This window comes from Strix uralensis, chromosome 1 (genome assembly GCF_047716275.1).
Source record: "Strix uralensis isolate ZFMK-TIS-50842 chromosome 1, bStrUra1, whole genome shotgun sequence".
NCBI classification, from domain to species: domain Eukaryota; kingdom Metazoa; phylum Chordata; class Aves; order Strigiformes; family Strigidae; genus Strix; species Strix uralensis.
In genome coordinates, this window is record NC_133972.1 from 161916164 (window position 1) to 161936393 (window position 20230).

The window sequence follows — 20230 nt, forward strand, 5'->3', positions numbered from 1 at the left end:
ATCCTAACAGCTTGATCACTCAGTGATGAGGGGAACGTGTGGTTACAGGCAGCTGCAGAAACTACCTGTCAGGAAGGTCACGGCAGGATGCTGACATACCTCATCCATCTGCTGCGAGGGAAGGGCTTGAATAAACACTGCTACCATACAGTGCCCCCTCAGCAAGTCTGTGGGTGACACCGAGCTGAGTGGTGCCGTTGATTCACTGGGGGGAGGGATGCTGTCCAGAGGGACCTGGACAGGCTGGAATCACCCCATCATCCATTTCCTCCTTCTGGCACTGCCAGAGAACACAAATCCTTGCCCTGCAGGCTCTGGCCCCTGGGGAAGAGCACCTGCCACATGGTGCCATCTGCTGCCCAGCACTGTGGCTTTCAGGTGGCCTCTTCTATAGCACCAACTGGAAAGACCAAGACTTGGTGCTTCCTGGCAGCACCTGCAGCCAGCTGCTGGAGCAGAGCGCCTGCTGGCAGCAGGCCCTGAAAGACCTGGAGAGGCAACCTGGGGCCCTGGAGATGGGAGAAGACCTCCTGAGAAAGAGAAGCTCTCCAGAAGCGTGCAAGGAGGCAGAGAGGTTCCAGCAGAAAAATGCTCAGCTAGCTGCCCTCACCAAGTGGCTGAAAGAAAGATGCAGGCAGCTGCAGGCGACCATCAGGCACCTGATGCACACTCCAGTGCCACTGCCCAGCCAAAGCTCCGCTGAGGAACCAGGCATGAAATCATTTCCTCAGCAGAGGGCTGGAGAAAGGAGAGAGTCTGCCGGAGCTTTGCTGGCACAGGACCAGCAGAATGAAGTCGTGCCAAAGGTGGCTGAGGAGCTCCAGGCCCAACTGGCTGCAGACGACGAGGGCTCATATTATGTGAGCAGCCTCAGCCAAAGGTGTGAGGAGCTAGAGGTGCAGCTTCTGGAGATGACGGATGAAAACACCAGACTGGCTGAAGAAAATTCTCACCTCTGTGGGCAGATGCTCTGGGCAGAAAAGGTTCAAGCTGAAAACACTGACCTGAACAGACGTGAGTGGCAGAGGAGGGAAATGCTGCCAACTGAGCCATCCGCCATCTGCAAGCCTGCTGGGAAGCTGCAGAGCACAGACTGAAAGCCCTGAGATGTGGCAGAAAGTGCTCAGAGAGAAGTAAAAAGGGACCACGGAGAAGCCAGGCAACTGTTTCGAGCCCAAGTGAGTGAACCAGAGAATTGGTTTCAAGGCCCCTCAGAGTCAGCTTGGGCAGAGCACAGTCCTGGGTCTTGCCTTCTTTCAGAGGAGGACCCCGTAAGTGAGACAGAAGAACCAGTAGCAGACAAACAGTCTGTCATCCTGCAGGCTCTGGGACAAGAACCAGGAAAGCTTCAAGCATTCATAGCTCAGTACAGCTACAATCCTTTTGATGGCTGCAGTGAGCAGCCTGAACTAGAGCTTCCTCTAACTGCTGGACAAGCTGTTTATGTCCTTGAGCAGGTGGATGAAGATGGTTGCTCTGTGGGAGAGCTGGTGGACAGCACAAGAGGATTCATCCCCTCTACTTTTGCTGAAGAAGATTCAGATGTCGACCTGCAAAACAAGAACTGGAATGATCCTCGTTATTACACGTTTGGTCTCTTGCCTATTTTGGAGGAAGACGAAGAGGATCAAGATGTGGGTGGTGGGGGCTAAAAAGCATAAATAAATGTAGCCCATATCAACCTCCAGAATATTTACAGAAGTGAATTTGTATTTAAAAGTGTTTTTTTTGTAGACTTCTAAATTTTGTGGAAGGGGGGACCTCTGGAGGGCAGCAGGGGCCTCCAGCAGGCCCCAGCAAAGCCCAGATGAGGCTCCGGGGCAGTCTGGAGGGTAATTAGGGCTGCAAAGCTCCCTGCTGAGCCCAGCTATTGTCCTGGGGCGCTCTGGAGGGTCATTTGGGCCCTGCACAGGCCCCTGCAGAGCCTGGGTAAGGCCCTGGGGTACTCTGGAGGGTAATTAGGGCCCCAAATGGGTCCCTGCAGAGCACAGCAAAGGCCCCGGGGCTTTCCAGGCAGCAGCTCTGCCATTAGAGCACCACTGCTGTTAGCAGCAGTGGGGACCCTCCTCTCAGGGCTGGTTGCTGTGCATGTCTTCACCGTGGGGAGCAGAAAGAAGCAAAACAGCAAGTGCCCAAGGGACCATCTGTAGGCATTGCTCACACACCAGGATGTGTTTGCAGGCACCTCGAACCCACTGCTGCCCCTGCGTTCGCACCCTGGAAGCAAGCTGAATGAATAGGCTGGGCTTGGCCAGGCTTTCCAGAGCGTCCCCATGTCCCTTCCCCAGCCCAAACCAGCCCTGCAGGTCTTTTGGCTCAGTGATGCTTCTGCTGCTGGCGTCCTGCGAGTGTTGCCCATTAAAGCACTTGACTGTGAAGCCTGATGCCTGGCCGTGTGCCTGCTACTGGAGCACACCGCATGTGCACAGGGGTGTGTGTGCAATTGCTGCCCACACAGAAAGCACCCAGAGAAGCATGGGCTCAAGGACGTCCCCTGTGCTTGCTGCTTGTGCTCCTTGGGAGTGTTTCACTGATTGCTTCTTCCACAGGCTGCTCCCAGTCACTAGGGACTTCACCTGACTGCCGTAACTTTTCAAGTATCATGGAGAGTGGCTTGGCAACCACGTCACCAAGGATGTGCCAGGACTCTGGCACATATCTCATCAGGTCCCACAGACTTATGTATGTTCGGGTTCCTCAGGTGGTCATGAACCTGATCTTCTCATACAGTGGGATGGACTTTGCTCCCCCAGCCCCTGACTTGAGAGGTGTGGGAAGAAAGGTTGCCAGTAAAGACCGAGGCAAAAGAGTTGAGTAGCTCAGCTTTCTCATCATCCATTGCTACCAGTTTGCTGTTTCTTCCACAGGCTACTTTTTTTTTTTTTTTTTTTTTTAAAAGAGAGAACCCAGGTCTGCCCTTGTTGTTCCTCTTAGAAAATAAAGAGCACCCAGGCATTCCTCCTTCCTGGACCACTGCACAGCAGGTAGATTTAGATTGGAGATAAGGAAGAAATTTTTCACTGTGAGGGTGGTGAGGCTCTGGAACAGGTTGCCCAGAGAAGCTGTGGATGCCCCATCATTGGCAGTGTTCATCATTAGGTTGGACGGGGCTTTGACCAACCTGATCTAGTGCAAGATGTCCCCGCCCATGGCAGAGGGGTTGGACTAGATGATCTTTGAAGGTCCCTTCCAACCCAAACCATTCTACGATTCTGTGATGGAGAAAACTGTGTTAATGTTGCTAGTTACAGCACTAACACGTTCCCTCACCTCAAAGCCAGCTGTATTCAAACACTCGATAGCAAGACACACAATTAGATCATGTTTGTACACAGCAATCATTTCAGAAGCATCAGAACCAGGGTCAGAGGGTCCTTCCCAAAGCGTCTGTAACATGAGCAAGTGTTAAAATAACAAAATCAAACCTCAGTAACTGTTAATGGATTCTCACTTGCAGTTTGCAATACTAAAATTTGCTATTTAACTCAGCATGGAGTACTGGTGCATGTGCTAATACCAATAATAATATCGTAAGAGCCGAAACATGAAGAAATCTATTACAGACAGATGTAGAATTGTGCAGAACATAGAAGCAACGATGTGGCATTCAAATGCAAGATGGAAATGCAAAACCCCTTGTGAAATATGATCAGAAACAGAAAATTGAAGTTAGAAGCACCATGCCAAAAAAGTGAGACGCAGGCCAAAAAAGGAGGAATTGAAGTAGCTGAGATGAGAGATAGCCAGGCACAAGTGGGACAAAGGAATATTTCATAGCCTCAGTGAAATAAACACTGGGTATTTGGAACAGTAACTATGCGACATGTTCAGAACAACATTCATGTTGTTTCCTCTGAGTAGTTAAAAGCAACATTTTTGCTTTATTGTTATGTTTGAGAAAATACTGCCTGTTCTTAAGAACTGCAATTTGCCTTCCACTCCTGGAGCCAGTGGGGAGTTAACTGTTGTGCTTCCAGTCTAAGAGACAACCTCGAGTCAAACAATCTGCACACACGCCAAAGTCCCCAAATCACCTCAGCTAGCTGCTGTGTATTTCGGACATCTCAGTCACAAAATGACAACATTTGGCAAACATTTAATTCGCTGCTAAAACAGCTCCAAAGTTCTTTCTACCTTTTAAACTGTGGAGCCAAATCATCTGGCAAGTTCCCATGAAATACCTATGCAGACCTGGTTCCACAGAACTGTGTTCTGGTGTCCTAACTACTGAACCTACTTGAGAGTTGTGGCAGAACAAATTACAGCTTTTGCGTGTGCCTACTCATGACTGTAAGTTTAAGGAGAAACCAGGAGAAGTCCCTGTTCCAGTTTTTTGCTGACATATTTGGCATTAAGCTTTCCACGTTTGCTATGTCTTTGCTATAAGACATCCTACTGTTGATGCCAACATTGTAATTAATTTACAGCACATTGTGGACAGTCTCTACTGAAAACTTATGACACCAGTTAGTCTTAAAAGTATCCTCAGCCCTTCAGGCGGGTTTCACTGCCATCCGAATATAGTGCTCTACACACGTACACAAAAATTTCCACCTAGCAAAGCACACGCATGACTAAACCAAATATTCTAGTACATTAATGCTTACCCAAGTATACTTGCCAAGTCATCATCTTTCGTAACAAGCTGACCAGGATGTGGTTTAATCGCATTAAGTCACCAAACGATCAAAGATAATTTGACATGGCTGAAGGCAATATTCCATTTTTCCGAGAGGTTTCACAGTCAACTTAGCAGAGTGCTACACCACACCAAGGGTTAGTGACAGGTTCCCTAGCCAGTATCTTAAAGCTTTAAAATTCACCTAAAAGTTGCAGATACAAATGTAATTCACATATGGTGAAATACCATTCAATTGTGAGTTATTTAAAGTTTCAGCACTCTTTAGTACTTCAGAAAGAAAACACAGGAAAACATGAAGAAAAGTCACAGCAAATTATGTCTAAGAGATTCCTGGTTTTAAACGATATCCATTAAAGAACACTTTTACAAAAAGCTACAAAGAATTTAAGTCTCACAGTTTAAGAGAAGATGTGGGAAGAACACACCTTGTTTGCCTCAAATGCAAATTATTTCAAGCAAAAGAAACTGCAGGATAATATCTGCCTTCTTCTGTAGAAGCCCAAAGCTCAGAGCATCAATGCTTCAGAAAATAAAGCAAAGTGGTGTCATTATCAACTGAAAGCATAACATAAGGAGCTGTATGATGCAGAAACAGCACTGCCAGCTTTCACAGCAAAGATTTTCTTCCTTGCAGGGTTTTACAAAGGATGTGATCTGACTAAACACTCTTCAGTACATATAAACAACCTTGACAGTTTTTCTCCAGTGCGCTTAGCGAGGGAGCAGACAAGACTATAGCTAGTTCTATGCCTGAGAAAAACACTTACCTTTGAAGAAAGAAAATCTCCTTCCAGTTTTAAGTTAAATATTTACCACTGATATTTTTTTCCTAAAACATATAGAATTATTGACAATTTTCCAGGATAAATATATTTAAGATCTCTAACTATCCATCTCTGAACAGGAAATCACCATAACATCAATTAATCAAGAAATATTTTTAAAAATAATTTAAAAAACTGCTAATTCCACGGTTCTAAATGCAACAACGTAGAATTTGATACCAAGAAACTTTCAAACCGGACATCATAAAGGAAGCCTTCCATCCCACCAACATCGCACGCCTCAAAAAAATCACAGGCGCTTCAAGCACAACATGGTGAGGTTTATGATGGAAAGCTACCTCTGAAAGTTGTACTGAAAGCTCGATTTTATACTGGATTCATTATTATTTTAATACAAACAAATCAAAGAAAATTATGAGATGTTAAGAGTTTAAATGCAGACATTTATATATATTCTTAAAATACATACAATAAGAATTCTTTAAAAATGTAATATGAACTTTATTGCATATATAATTCCATAATCATTTGGAGATATGAGAATAAATACAACAAAACCTTTAAGTTGCCAAAGGTAGGAGATATATATCTGAACAGAATTGTCTATCCAAGTGACATAAATCATCTTGGAGATTACCAAACCATTTGATTTCAAATTCTGTGGCTGACGCAGTTACCACTGATGACAGCGCTGAAGGGCCTATGCATTTTACCTCGCCCTGAAATTCCTCTTTTAGTTTTTCTGGTATGAGATCCTGCCCCATAACCTGCAAACACAGTAAGAAAGATGAGAAACGAGAAAATAACTTGCAGAGAAAACAGCAAATATGACATTAATAACAGATTTTTACAAGAAAAGCCCTTGACACATGAACCACATGCCATCCAGGAGAAGCTTCCAAGTCACGATCAAGTTGCCTGCCTGTTGCACTCTTCAATAACCACAGAACACCGAGTGCCCAACCTTCAGAGCTGCACAACCCCGCCCAGCTTCTGGCTACGCTTGTGCAGGGGGATTTTTACTCTCTGAGTGCCAGCGGAACTCTCAACACCAAGTCTGCATTCAGTGCTCACCTTGCAAAGGCACCAACGCCGAACTCCTGGGGAGTGTCGGACCAAGGGAAGCAAGGAGAGAAGTTTCTTTTCCAAGCTTCCCAAAACCTGAGATAGTCTGCATGCTGCTGCCCTCTTACGGGTGAAATCCCACACGACTGCCCGCCGCCCTGGCAACGGCGTGGCGCTCACTAACTTAAAGCTGTAATACTGACGGCGGAAGTTAGAATCTCGCTAGCTTCCTTTTATTCCTTAAAATAAAAGTCAGAAACTCTATAAATAGCACTAAAAATGTTTAATCTCTATGAATCAAGTCATGCAATGTTACTCTCCTCCTTTGTATTTCTTTAAAAATAGAATCCAGTACATCAAACAGGACAAAGAAATCATGTAAAAGGACATCTCTGGCTTTTTCTGAAAATGTTCAATACTTTTTCTGGAAGCGTTTTATACTGCTGTGGCCATCAAAGTAATCTCCACTTCTATTTCATACTTGTGATTCACTTTGTGGCATCTAAAATTCCTGAGATAAAAATCTGCATCCCAGGAAACGCACAGTGATGATGCATCTGCAAATACACGTCCAGTGAGAAACTTAACAACCCTGAACATTCCCGAAAGGAGAATCTCAGCAGAACAGAAATACACCTGCATGACACAGCCAGTGCTATATAGCTATCACGGTCAGTTCCAGATAATGCACTACGAGGGCAACTGGCCCCAGCTAATTTATCTTGTTTCCTGGCACAGTTAATTAGCTGAGGGGAGTGTCACCCTTACAGACAGGACTTTGTGCCTGAACTGGCTCAGGTACCTCAACCAGCCTACGTATACCTGAGAACTTGCACACTGTGAAACATCCCCTTACCTTGGTCATCAACAGCAAGGAGTTTTCATTGAAACCAAGTCGTGCCACTTTGTCATCAATCTCTTTTTGACCTTGTATGTTATTTTCTAGCGCAAAGGACGACTGTTGTAATTGGGTAAGCTGAAGTAAAAGCCTGAAACAAAAAAGGTAGTTCAAAAAAGGCACAGCTGGCAAAAGAGTAAGTCAGCAAACCTAAAACCAACCAAAATGTAATACTTAAAACCAGCTTTTCTACCTGACTTTTGCCAACTGCAAAAACTGCAAAGAAGTGAATACATCTGTATCAATCTACTATGGGTATGGTATACCCATGCTACAGCAGAAGTACTGAGAAGTACTTTTGAAAAACAACGTGTCAAGTATCTCTGGTTGCTCTGTGCAAACATTTTTCTCTCCATGTATTCATCACACAATTTAAAAGTGAAGCTTGGATCTGCTAGCATTAACTCCAGTACATCAGGTGTCCCACATCCTTATTAAGGCCTAACAAGACAGCAGTGCATTTTTGCTTATGGCAGTGATTGTAACCTGAAAAGCTACAAATTCTGGGGTTTTAGACAAATCTTAAACATCCTCCCCACAAAGGCCGACCCTGGAATATTTTCTAACAGCTCTCACCACAGTTTTATGTTCAAGGCAGTGCCCCAGAAGTCACCACCATGATTTGGTGAAGGTTAAGACACTGTGCTCACAACATGGCTTCATGTCACAGAAGGACCCCATCCCCAACTGCTCAACCAGAGAAGAGAGAGCAGTGGCAGTTTCCAGAATCCTCCTCACACAAGGACTGTAAAACACATCAGCAGAGGAAATATCTAAGTATATTCAACCAAGAGACCACTAGAACTTAGCAGTATCGTTACTGAAACTATGTTTAACTCAAGCTTTATGCATAAAGGACAACAAATTTTATCACATTTACCAAAGTTAAATGAAGCAGGTGTTACAATAAAGGAGTGTATTTTTATGAAGAGAAGATCTTAGATTAAAGTTTTCATTTGAACATTATAAACATCAAAATTTATAAGTCTGAGCCAACAAACCATTTGTAAATTCAATGAAGTTTTGACTGGGAAATTCAAAGTAAAAATGGAAAGTATTTTTAATTTGTAAAGCATTTTTGTTTCAAAATTTGCATCAACATAATGTAAAAAAGAATGAAAATTAAACAAAACCATTTCTCCAATTTTTTTTTTGATTGACAAAACTAGAAGAGTTCATGATGCTTTAACACAGAACCTTATTTCCTACAAAAAGCAATACCAACATCCCTTTTCCAGGTGCAATTTACCCTGTACATGTTTATGCAACATTCACAACTCACTTAAAATCCAACAGACCTGAAAATATTAGACAACCTATTTAATGCATAAGCCCTGAGCAGGGGAGAAGTTTACCCTGGACAAGCGTATCTGCAAATATAAACCACAATAACATTTTGTGAAACTGTGCAGCCAAGCAAGCAAATACCACAATTTTTAACTGTCTCAATGCTGAACTATACACACCGAAACAAGCAACACAGATTATTTTAATATGAATGTAGCTTTAATATTCAATATCAGTACTAAATTTATTAACTTCTCCCAAGTAGCAATTACAGCCACCATCTCTTAGCCTGAGTACAGTTAGAAGCTACTATATCTTTTTTTTACATTTCTTAAATCTTGCCCTAACAGGTGTTCTCTGTCAACATTTGTGGAAGTTCATAAAATGGCTTTAAATACGCTCAGTGACTAATACATTACTGAGAGGCAAGAGGGGGGAAAAAATCCAAGACTGTTTTAACAAAACCAGTTCCTAATTATCTCTTTGAAAGATTATGGTTTGGGGATTTTTGTTGTGTGCAAGAGTTTTAGGAAGAGAGGGAAGAAAAGGAAAGAGCATTTTAATGCAGCCCTGTCAATCAGCTGTCACAGAGTTCATTTTTCAACCTCATCCATTATGCAGATTGGGGTATTATTATAAAATACATTTTCGCTCAAGCATGAGGCTTCAAGCAAATAAGACAGGTGGCACTCGCAGAAGGAAGACTAGCTAGCCTTCCCTTTGGGGCACTTCTGCTGCTGCATCTTTAATACCAAACCAGGAAACAGCCATGCTCTAACAGAAGCATTTGTTGAAGAACAAGCCCTTTTGTATATAATCACTTGAAAAGATTCATATAATAAGGTCATTAAAAAATGCTTTACTTCTCAACAGCACGTGACACTGGTTTACTCTTTTCACTCAGATTGAGGTTGTTCACAGCTAGCATGCTGTGGATTTTGTTTTTTAGATCTGAAGCAATAGCAGAGTGCTTCTAAGTTAGCGTTGCCAATGCCAAAATAAACATTTAATTGAAAATGTAAACTGAAAATATTAAGGCTGGGAAGAATATGCTTTAAATTGTTCTCAATCGGGTGAAGTTAACATTATTCCAATAATACATTTAGTTACCTTGCTCTAATAAACGAGGCACATGCCTTTATCCCAACTTTCTTCAACATGTTCTGCTCCCAGGACTCAGAGGCTGTGTGTTTCCCTTCGTCCGTCCTTTCCAGTTCTTCTGAAGTGCAGAGGAATTCTTTTACAGCTTGGCTGCTGCTACAAGTCACTGTATTCTCGCTCTTGGTTTCTGTAGCAAGGACGGACCAAGGGCCTTCTTTCTGGCTGTCTGATCTGTGAGGCTGCAAATTAATCTCTCTTCCATTTGATGTTTTGAAACTACCAGCCCTTACACTAACCTCTTCAGACTGATTTAGATTTGTTTCTGGAATAACTAATGGAGACAAGCTCTGTAAAAGGCTCATATAAACTTCAGCAAGTAACTTCCAGTACCAAGGGTTGAAAGGATGTAAGCAGATCAGTTGCTGCAGACATGTGATCTTTTTTTCTACATTTTCCAGACCCTGGTAAACGGCAAACTGCAGGTTGAGAACCGTCGTTAAGTGATCTGTGTTAGTAGCACTGTTTCTCTAGAAACAAAAGATAATAGATTAAAACCAGGAGTAGAACAGAATCATCCTTCAGAGCCTAAGAAAATGTCTCCCTGAATAATGACACACATATATCACTAAAGGTAATTGTTCAATTGTGCTCCTAATTTTAAATGATACAACATGATAGAGATCATGCACGATCAAGCTGACAGCATTCCCTCTAGCTGCCCTGTCCCAGTCTGAAAGGCAAGGCCCAAATGCTGTCATTTGTTTATTTGCCTTCAGAGTTTTATACAGCTACCCTTCTTTGTAGTATAAACACCTTTTATATAAAATAAACAGCAGCAGTAAAACTCTAGCAGACTTCAGAGCCTCTGGTCTTTTTCCTTTATGGGAAAAACCCAGTTTGTGGTTAGATGCTCTTCTTGGTGAGAGTTTGGCAGCGAGTATATGGAAATAAAAGGGAGTTTTGAACTGTCACTTTCATAGTGGAAAGATTTAAGCATTCATTTATCCCCTTTCTTATAATTCCTATTACATTACATTAATTCTGCCTGGCAGAGCATGATATTTAGTCCCTTCCAGGACTAGCAGCCTCCCTGCACAGGGAGCTCATTGTGGTACAGGGTGTTCTGATTTCTAAAGAGTGATTATATCTGCAGTGACAGTTACCCTCTGTTTACCAAATACTCTGAGCACTGAACATCCTGAAGGATTATACACATGAAGATTATTTTTCCAGAAAATGGTCCATATAAAAGAACTACTGGCAATATTTTCATGTTCAAAACCTAAAAGAAGGATTGCATTATTTACCATTTTTTCTGCAATATCCAGAGCCTCCTTGTGCCTTCCTAAGCGAGATAAACACCGGGCCTGGCCCTCTTGGACATCTCGTCTCATTGCAATGTTACTGGGAGGTAAGAGTAGTAAGCAGTTTGAGTATTCACACAGGGCTTTCTAGTAGTGTCGACAAAAAGAAAAGCCAAACAAAACAGTGAGAGATTTTCATTTAAAGGCAAGCCTGACAGTATGTTTTGTTTATGACTACAGTCACAAAGGGAATTCAGGAGCTGAAGTCCACATTTTCATTTCTCCAGACTCAGCTATCACCTATGCCAGCAACAGACGAGGGCCCGGGTACTACACAGCCAAATCTAGACAGTGATGAGCAACCTCAATCCTAACTCGTGTTTAAGCCTGGCAGGATTTACTACACACCAGTCCACCTCTCCCTCACCAGGCCTGATCCAAAAGGGATCATCTACCGACCTGGGCAATATGTGACACAAGACATATTTCCCCCAGCCACCAACTCAATGATCAGAGCACTCAACCTAAATTTGGAAGACCTTGTTTCAAATCCATCACATTGTCCACAGGAAGGTTTGAACCTGCAGGTACCTCACCTCACATTAATAATCAGCAAGTTGGAGAATACCGCAAGGAAGGTGAATCTCCATCATTCCTGTAGCATGGCTCTAATTTGCACGAAATAATTAAATATTAATTGGGTTAAGGAAAAAGACAGTAGCTTAATGCTCAGGGCGCTCACCAGGACTCCAATTAACATTTAAATACATTAAATTACATATTCAGTGAAGCTAAGACTGGAATCTTGGTTCCTCCCCCTTCATGTGAGTGCTCAGACCAGAAGACTAAAGAGCAGTGCTTATTCTCCCATCTCTCACAATGAATATTTAATTATTCCTTGCAAACTTGAATGGTTCTAACACAAAGAGCTTCCAGGCGACGTACCCTAAATACTTCCTAGCAAAATGGCTGAAATATTTTTCTTCCCTGGTGTTAAGCTTGCATTCCTTCTCGACCAAAAGAGAGAGCTCCCTTCTGCCCAGAGAGTCCAGCAGCCACTGGTGAAAATGGATCACAGGAGGATTGCAAGACACCCCTGTTTGCCTTCTAATGTGACAAAGTGATATAACCTGGCAAGAATCAGGCATTACGAATCCCAAGTAGATTCTACAGGAACCTGTATCTTAAAAATGGGCACAGCTTAGATCACTGCTGTCCGTGGCATTTCCTATCACGGGGCCTAGGCTGACATAAAAAAGTATTCACAAGTGAAGAGATTACTACCCCCATTTACTTATTTCCAGTCCCCTTTCTAAGGTCAGTGCTCTCAAATCTGTAATTTTATGTGCAATCTAGTTCTGGACCTGTCACAGTGGTCCAGGCTAGCAATAAGACTGAAGACTAGACATTTTTAACATGGATCATCATGACAGAAATGGGTTAGGAACCAACGGTCTGTTCCACTAGGAGATCTGAGGGGGTGTCATTCTCCCCTGAGAGGACACCACAGCACACAGCAAGGAGTAATCTGCTCTTCCTGAGGATCAGCAGCCATGTCTGACCACAGTCTGAGGCATCTTTCTTCTCAGCACACTTTAATGAATCCATTCAGGGTGTCTCAACTGAGACTGATAAGCATCTGTCGTGTATAGACAAGGCAGCAGTAGCACTCGTATAACATTAAAAAGCAGAAGTCAGTGCCAGCTGAGACACAAAAAGATCCACAAATCCAACAGGCAAGGCAGAAGGAGTGGAGTCAGTAGTTCGCCTGAGGGCTTTGAAATCAGGGAGCCTGTAATGCAAACCATATAGCCTGGAACAAGAAGCTATTACAGTTGAAACAAGGGCAGAAGTGGCTGGTTTCCACCAGGAAACAAGGTAACAAAAGACTGGATCCTGCAACTAGGACTATAGAGGCAGGAGAGCATCGGTGATCAGAAATGAGGCTCAGGAAGTAGACAGTGAGGACAGGATCTAGGACTACATCAGGCAAGAGCAGAAACAGAAACGTAAACGCACCCCAAAGGCACAACCAGCCATCCAGAGCGAGGGGAGGCAACAGAGCGGTGGGGCAATTCATGAGGCGGCTCATAAGCCAATTGTCAGGAGCTTGACAACTACAGTCAGCTTTCACCTGACACCAGGGGGAGCTCTGAGAAAGGTGAGCGGCAGCCAGGTGGTTGACAAGAGATACGACGGTCTTTGTGGGACATGGTATTATCCCCAGGAGCAGAGAAATCCACACGCTTACCTCTGGCTGACTATGACTTTCATGGCCACAAACACCAGCTCTGCTCACCACTGAACTGCTCAGATGGGCAAGCCTGATCTGGATCAGCTCCAGGTGCAGAACAGCATTTCTGGCCAGTTTACATTGACTTCACACTGACTCCTGGGAAGATGACATCTGGCTGGGGGAGCCTGCCAGAACACTGTTGCCCATCGTGGCCTGGCTGCAGCTCAGCCAGCAGGACAGCTCTTCACCAGGTCACCACACCTGCCCGTGGGCCAGTCATGCTTTCAGCACAAACGAGGAGCCATCAAGCTGGATGTAACCCTGCCACTGACTCTAGCACCTTCAGGCCATGGCTCAGCTGGGAGGCTTTTATATAGACATACACATTTCCTCAGCACACCGGGGACTACAGGCTCAGCCCAGTTTATATCCCCACAGCTTCCACCCACCAGGGCACAGGCTCGACCCAGACCCCAGGCCGTGTGAGAGCCCTGGAAATACCTCAAACTCCTGCTGCCGGTAGGCCCAGTCCGCCCGGAACTTGCTGACCGTTAGCTCGCCGGCGCCTTCCCCGCCGTCCGCCTCGCTGCGAAACCACTGCGGGCACAGCACAAACCCGTCAGGGGGGGCTGAGGCCGCCCCCAGGCCGCCACTCCGGCCGCTCCCGCCAGGCCCGCCCGCCGCCCCCGGCTCCTCACAAGGGGCTCGCAGTGCTTGGCGCCGCAGGGCGGCTCGGCCCCGCCGCCCGGGCCGCGCTCCCGGCTCGGGCCGAAGAGGGACTCCTCGAACTGCCAGCCCAGCACCGGCTCCATCGCCGCGCTCCGCTCGGGCCGAAGCCCGCGCAGCGCGCCCCCTGCCGGGCCGCCGCGCCGGGAGGTCCGCCGAGGTCGGCGGCGCGGCCGAGTCGAGCCGCCGGGAAGCACCGAGTGAGGGGCGGCGCGGGCCGCGGGCGTGGCGGCCATCTTAGGCAGCGCGGTGTGAGGGGCTGAGGCGCGCGGCCCGCCGGGAGCTGTAGTCCCGCCCGCCGTGCCCGGCTCCCTCCGGCCCCGCCCGCGGTGTGCCCGGGACAAGCGTCCCGAGGAGGCCTCGTGTCCTCCCCCGCCGCACGGGCTGGAGGTGAGAGCCGGCCGGGGCACTGGCTGGAAACGGGAGCGGTGGCAGCCCGGGCGCCGCCGGCCTTGCCAGGGGCGAGCCTGCCGAGCTAAGCAAGAGCAGAGGAAGGCCCGGCCTCAGGGCAGCGTGTGGCTGACTCCCGGTTTCTGGCATTTGCCCGTTGGTGTTAGGAGGGGGGCGGTAAACGGGGGCGGTTTGCGCTCCTGGACAGGCAGCAGGGCCGTGGCACCTCCCCGGCACTGGCGAAGAGTTTGGTCACAAGTCACTGTAATGGAAATGTAAGATCTTGTAACAAATAGGTGAACCAAAGTGCTTTGATAAATTAATTGCATAATTGTAGAGTTGTTCTGTTAGTATCTTGGCCCAGGGCCTACGTGGGGGTGGGTGGGAGTGTATTTTGGTAACTTTTCCATTTGATTTCAGTTCTGCCCCAAAGCAGAAGGGGGAACTTGTGAAATCTCAGGGGTTTTGAGACAGGGTTTCCCAAAGCCCCCTACAGTGCTATGGGAAATGGGGACACAACAAAGTGAAGACTGATCCTAGAGCTTCTTCAAGACAAAGATTCTCAGGCACACCATTCCTCATTAACAGCACCTAGGTGAAGTTGTAGCTACCTCAGCTGTCTGCCCTGCCTCACGATACTACCATGCACAGAGTGTGTGTTTTAAGTGTACTGCAATGCTGTTTCCACCTTGCCAGGCCATCCATCCAGGAAGGTCCATTTTGTCCCATCTAATCACCATGCAGGTTTGGAGAGGGTGAGCTTGAAAAGTCATCCTTGTACTCCCTTAACCTGCAAAATGGACTAATGAAGCTGGCTATACCAGAACAGCTTTTGAGGCCAAAGCACTGCTTGTATGCATAATTTTAAAAGGTTTCCTTTCTAGCAGACATGTAAAATACAGGTTCTGGGTTTGCTTTTTTGTTGTTCTAAGTGGATACATGCCCAAAATATCCTTCCATACCAGCATATCTATGACTGGATGTAGCACCAGCTGGCATAAATCCCTGGGTAGAAACTCAACTTTGGCAGGTAGATTTGATCAGAAAAATAAAAGGGGATTGAGGTTTCTTTTGCTTTTAAACTTGCTGTTTGGCAAACAAGTCCTCCTGAACATAGGAAATGGCTTAGCAAGTAAGTCTGGAGGGAATCAGGAGTTTGCTCGACATGCTTCAGTCTTTATTACAAGCATCAAGGTAGGCAAGCATGGTCAGAGCTGCTTGTATGAGCACACCAAAACCATTTAGCTTCCTCCTGTCCACAGACCTGTGTGATGAGCTGCTGCAGGACAGGCAGAGCGCACAGGAGTCAGCCTGCAGCGGTCAGCATTAGTGTCTAAACAGTTACAGTGTCTGCACGTCTCATGGACACTGGACACACACATTCCCTTCCCACTCCTCCAGGACTGCTGGTCACGCTGCAACACACCAGTCTAATGAGCAAAGCACGAAAATCCAGCAAGACAGTTAAGAGCAAATCAAAAAGAAGAAAAACCAAAAAAGAAACATGAGTAATCAAAGTGAAATGTGGCCCCAGCTCAAAGTAAAACACAAAGAGCAAGGCACTCCCAGGGGCAAGTCCCAGAGCAGCCGGTTGGCTGCCAGCTTGGATTGCGGAGTCCTCCAGGGCTGGGGGTTTCAGCCATCGTGGCCTCTGAGGATACCAACGTGGTCTGCAGAGGCTCTGTGTTGCAATGCAGAGAATGCCTTTGTCTGGTAAATCAGCGATAGGAGAGCAGTGATTCCTGAGCACCACACAGGGGGCCTAGCAGCTGACTGCATGGTTTCAGTCATAAATCACGGGCATAAAATTGCTTCTCTTCCTCCTTCCTCCCTTGCCTGGCTCTCCCCCTGCCTCCCCTCAGACATTTAAAAGGCTCCTCATGTATTAGTTACAGAAATAAAAAAATGCAACTTTAGGAAATTCCTGTGCCTTGTCAGCACTGGAGATTTGCTCAATTTCTCCCCTAAGACCCGAGTCATCAGTGTAGCTGCCAGAATACAAATTCCCACTGTACTTAAGTAAAGCTGTTTGCCTGAGTCTGCACGGCATGATTTGCCACGGTGCTGTTAGCCCTGGCTTCACGCAGGAGAAAACATCTCTGGAAGAGGCAGCTTTGAGGGGGCTCAGAGATACAGGAGCCCTATGACAGCCTGCATGGCTGCAGCTGCTGTGTGTAGGCAGTTTCAGGGATAAAAAGAAGCCATAGATGAATCTCTTCCTAAAGGCAGCCAAGGTATTACTCCACCATCAGCCTAAACCACCCGCTCTGCACATGAACATCGGACCAAGAGAACAAATGGGCTCCAGTAAGTTGTGGTTGATGAGCAAGTTCCTGCGCATCAGCAAAGCTATTGTAGCTGTTCACACGAGCGTGCTTCGTTATGTTGGTGCTGAGGTGCTGTAACCCAGCTTCAACCTCGGTGAACTGGGGGCAGGCTAGCGTGCTTCATCTTGCAGTCAGGGTGAGCCCAGAGCCCACAGCCTGGGCAGTGAAGACAACTCAAGCAATAGGCAGGAATTTGTCACGCTGCCCTATTGCCTGAGCCTTTTGGCCAAGAAAAGAAAATACAGCATGGCAGATGGAGCTTGTCTAGATCCCGACAGCCCTTCTTCTCCTTGTTTCCCAGTCTACTCTGAGGCAAAATTAATTCAGAAGAATTCTCCCCCAGTGCTTCTTTAATTACTGATGTTCTTATTTTTGTATTGTGATAGCCTCCATGGGTCCTCACCACAGTCCAGCCACTCTTGTGCCAGGAGAATGTGCACCACAAAGTTTTCAGAGACCATCAAGCACAGTAGAAACAAGAAACCTCGGTCAGCAACTAGGGCCCTATCTTGGTAGGCATTACCCACACACATTGACCAAGGAATAATGCAGCTCTCACATGGTTTAGAGCTTTATTAAAATATGCTGGAAAGTAGCTGCTCTTGGAAGAAAGCAAAAGAGAGACTAGTTCCCTCCTCAAAGCAAGAGAGCCGTCTGCAGTGAAGAGGGCAGTAAGGCCCACAGGGAGCATTCCTCAAAGGATGGGTGTCTCCTGAATCTTAAGTGGATTCTTCCAGACACTGTGAAATATTCATACCTTGAGGGAAGATTAGTTTTCTTGACAGTCATAATACAGGCTTCTCCCTAAACATGTTCATGAAAAGAGGGGAGCAGCTCTTTATTTGCTGACATTGTCTCACTGTGTCCTTGTCTCTTGCTTTTTATTTAGATTGCAAGCTCTTTACAGCAGAGACCATCTTTCATCCTCTTAGCATAGTGTCACACATAAGGGGATATTGTCCATGACTAACTCGGGAGGGTAATACAAGTAACATTTAATGGCTAGGGGCATACAGAGGTTACCACTACTACAAACTGCAAACAAAACTGCAGTTAAAGCTCTGACAAGCTCAGATGAGCTCTGGCATATCTTACTATGATGGTATGAGATGCAACTGCAGAGCTCAAGAGCAATCCTCCTAGAACAGTAAGTGGTCACACTGAGGGTGACAAAAGACTGACCCCCTGAGCCAAAGCTCCCAGAAGCTACTGACCCAAATTTCAGAAAAAGAATACTTGTCTCAAACTCAGTACATCTTTAAAGAAGTGCTGGTAGATCAGGATGAACATCCATCTCAAGCTAGCTGAGAAACCAGTTCAGCCAAATGTGAGCAAGAAGCTACATTTGCTAATCCAGATCTGTCCTTGAGGAAGGTAAAACAGGACTGAGCAAAGGCAAATGCAGAACTAAAATGACTCCTTACTCTTGAAGGGGAAAAGTGCTCTGGCACCCTCACACACTGTGGAAGGAGAAGAGTACATTGAAACTAGGGTAGTATTAACATGAGAGCACAGAGGCCAGGGGCTGAGCAGAAGAAGGGCATCAGGCAAGAAACCAGGCAGAAAGAGGTGACCAGGGAGGTGAAGACAGCCAGCACTGCTCCAGAGAGGCACTGAGTTCACTGGGCAGGGAATGTCCTTTTGCTTTCTCATCTCTCCAGAAGAGCAGAGCCATGGAATCTGGTTTCTTTAGAAGTTATCAAGTCACCCCACAGTTCTAGTAAGACACAACGAAAATGAGTGGGGAGATGAAGGGTCATGGATCATGGAAATCAAAGAGCAAGAATTGTTTGTTGTTAACAGAAGCCAAAAGCTTTTTAGGGGTCCTTACGACAGACAGGAGAAGATACATCCCCCAAAAGATGATTCATTTGCCTGCTCTACCTTAAAACAGTGCAACCTTTCAAACCCCTGGCAAGCCATATTAACTAGGCCATAATCCTTCCCCCTCAGGCCTCACAAAACCCAGTAAAGTCATTATTGCCAAGAGGGTGCACTACGCACAGATGTGTTCAGCTATTAATGGGTTTTGCAACTATTTTCTGTCTGGCAAGACAAATGATGAACAAAATGAGCACACCCTTGGGTTTGACCAGAATGCTGTTGAAAAGAGAATAGGAAAAAAACTTTTTGGAGAGTCAGGAAGAAGGTGATCAGATGCCAGGGAGAATTCTAAAGCAACGATCTTCCCGTGCAAGCCTGCACATTTCCAGTACTGATGCGAATCACGTGTCTGAACCTCTTCACTCAGCCATGCAGTACAAGCACCAAGGTTGTACCTTGATGGTCTGCAGATACAAGCTGGATGCAGAAGTCATGGCAAAGGGTGGTATCTCCAATCTACTGCTCTAACTGTAAAAAAACCCAACAGACTCACTGTTAGGCACAGTAAAGTCTGCATGCCTCCTTCTATGCCCTTTTTTCAGTTTTATCATTTTTTCTGAAAACTCATTAACTTCCCATGGCCACAGTTACGCCTGTTGCTTAATTGCTACTCATGATGAAACCAGGCTGTGGAAACCACAGTGGATTCGTTACCTCTCTAGGTTAAAACTTCACTGCTGTGGTTTTCAGGACTGGGCAGAACTAAGTAACACAGGTGGCAACTCCTATAGGACACCACTTAAGCAGCCTTGGCTGCTGTAGACCTCTACTGTAATAACAACCATTAAACTGAGCTGACTTACTACAATATTGCTGTCTTGCAGGAACAAAGTGAAAGAAATCTAAAGAGTTAGACAAAAATACGCTACGTTGAAGAAATATACCCACGGCTTCAGGACTGCCCTTGAGTGACCCGCACAACTTGTGGGCTTTTCCAGTCCTGCTCTCCTTTTCCATACGCTGGCTGGCAGGGGAGGCTGCCTCCACAAGGGAAACAACCAAACTGTTTGTTGATTCTCCGGTGCCTTGTTTCCCATGCAGCTTTTGCACTGTTGGAAAGGACCAGTGGAAACTGCTATTAAATTTAGCTTCTATGGCTTCATATTTGCCTTGTACAAGTATCAGTCCCGCAGAAACTGTGAGGCGAAGCAGAGGGGAAGCACTACTCAATGAGCAAATGCAAACAAAATGTAGAAATCAAGAATGGACTTTGCCCACAATTGATCCCTTCCCCAAATCATTGCAAGTGAAATGAATTTAGAGCAAAGAACACCACAAAACATACATCAGTGATGCCGTTTTTAACTTCATGCTGTCACTAAGAAAAATGATGAGCCACTTCCATTGCAGGGCTTCCGTGGGCCTCTGCTTCTGCACTTTGTGGGTGCTGGGTGCGATGCTTGCACAGAAATCCTTGCAGCTGGACTTCACCTGGAGGCTCTGGCCAGCTGCTGGAAAGAAACTGCAAGATTGAGAGCAGTTACTACTGCAGTATTATTTGTACCATGTCCTTCAGTTCAGAACACGTCATTATTAGAGTCTATTTTGTGGGCCCTCTTCCATGTTAGTCACTTAAGACAGGCTT

At 45.8% G+C, this 20230-nt stretch overlaps 1 protein-coding gene across 2 annotated transcripts; it reads right to left on the bottom strand.

Moving 5' to 3' along the window:
* Nucleotides 1-5853: 5853 nt before the first annotated feature.
* C1H8orf76 (chromosome 1 C8orf76 homolog) lies at nucleotides 5854-14296 on the bottom strand. Of its 2 annotated transcripts, XM_074887397.1 has the most exons (6): nucleotides 14017-14295; nucleotides 13820-13915; nucleotides 11086-11229; nucleotides 9788-10305; nucleotides 7349-7481; nucleotides 5854-6194 (listed from the first exon to the last, which is right to left on the bottom strand). In XM_074887397.1, exons 1-6 carry the CDS (start codon nucleotides 14278-14280, stop codon nucleotides 5988-5990), a joined length of 1362 nt encoding a protein of 453 aa, XP_074743498.1. In that variant the 5' UTR covers nucleotides 14281-14295; the 3' UTR covers nucleotides 5854-5987. The 2 variants fall into 2 exon arrangements, with proteins under 2 accessions (XP_074743498.1, XP_074743506.1); XM_074887405.1 differs by lacking the exon at nucleotides 11086-11229 and having other exon boundaries at nucleotides 14017-14296.
* Nucleotides 14297-20230: the final 5934 nt, after the last annotated feature.

Excerpts from the sequence above, each read along its gene's own strand:
- C1H8orf76 (XM_074887397.1), bottom strand. The coding sequence starts at position 14,280 with ATGGCCGCCACGCCCGCGGCCCGCGCCGCCCCTCACTCGGTGCTTCCC. Across the intron at positions 11,230-13,819 it reads ACCGGCAGCAGGAGTTTGAG|AAAGCCCTGTGTGAATACTC; the intron begins GTATTTCCAGGG and ends CGACACTACTAG. Across the intron at positions 7,482-9,787 it reads GCCTCGTTTATTAGAGCAAG|GCTTTTACTTCAGCTTACCC; the intron begins GTAACTAAATGT and ends TTTTTGTTTCAG.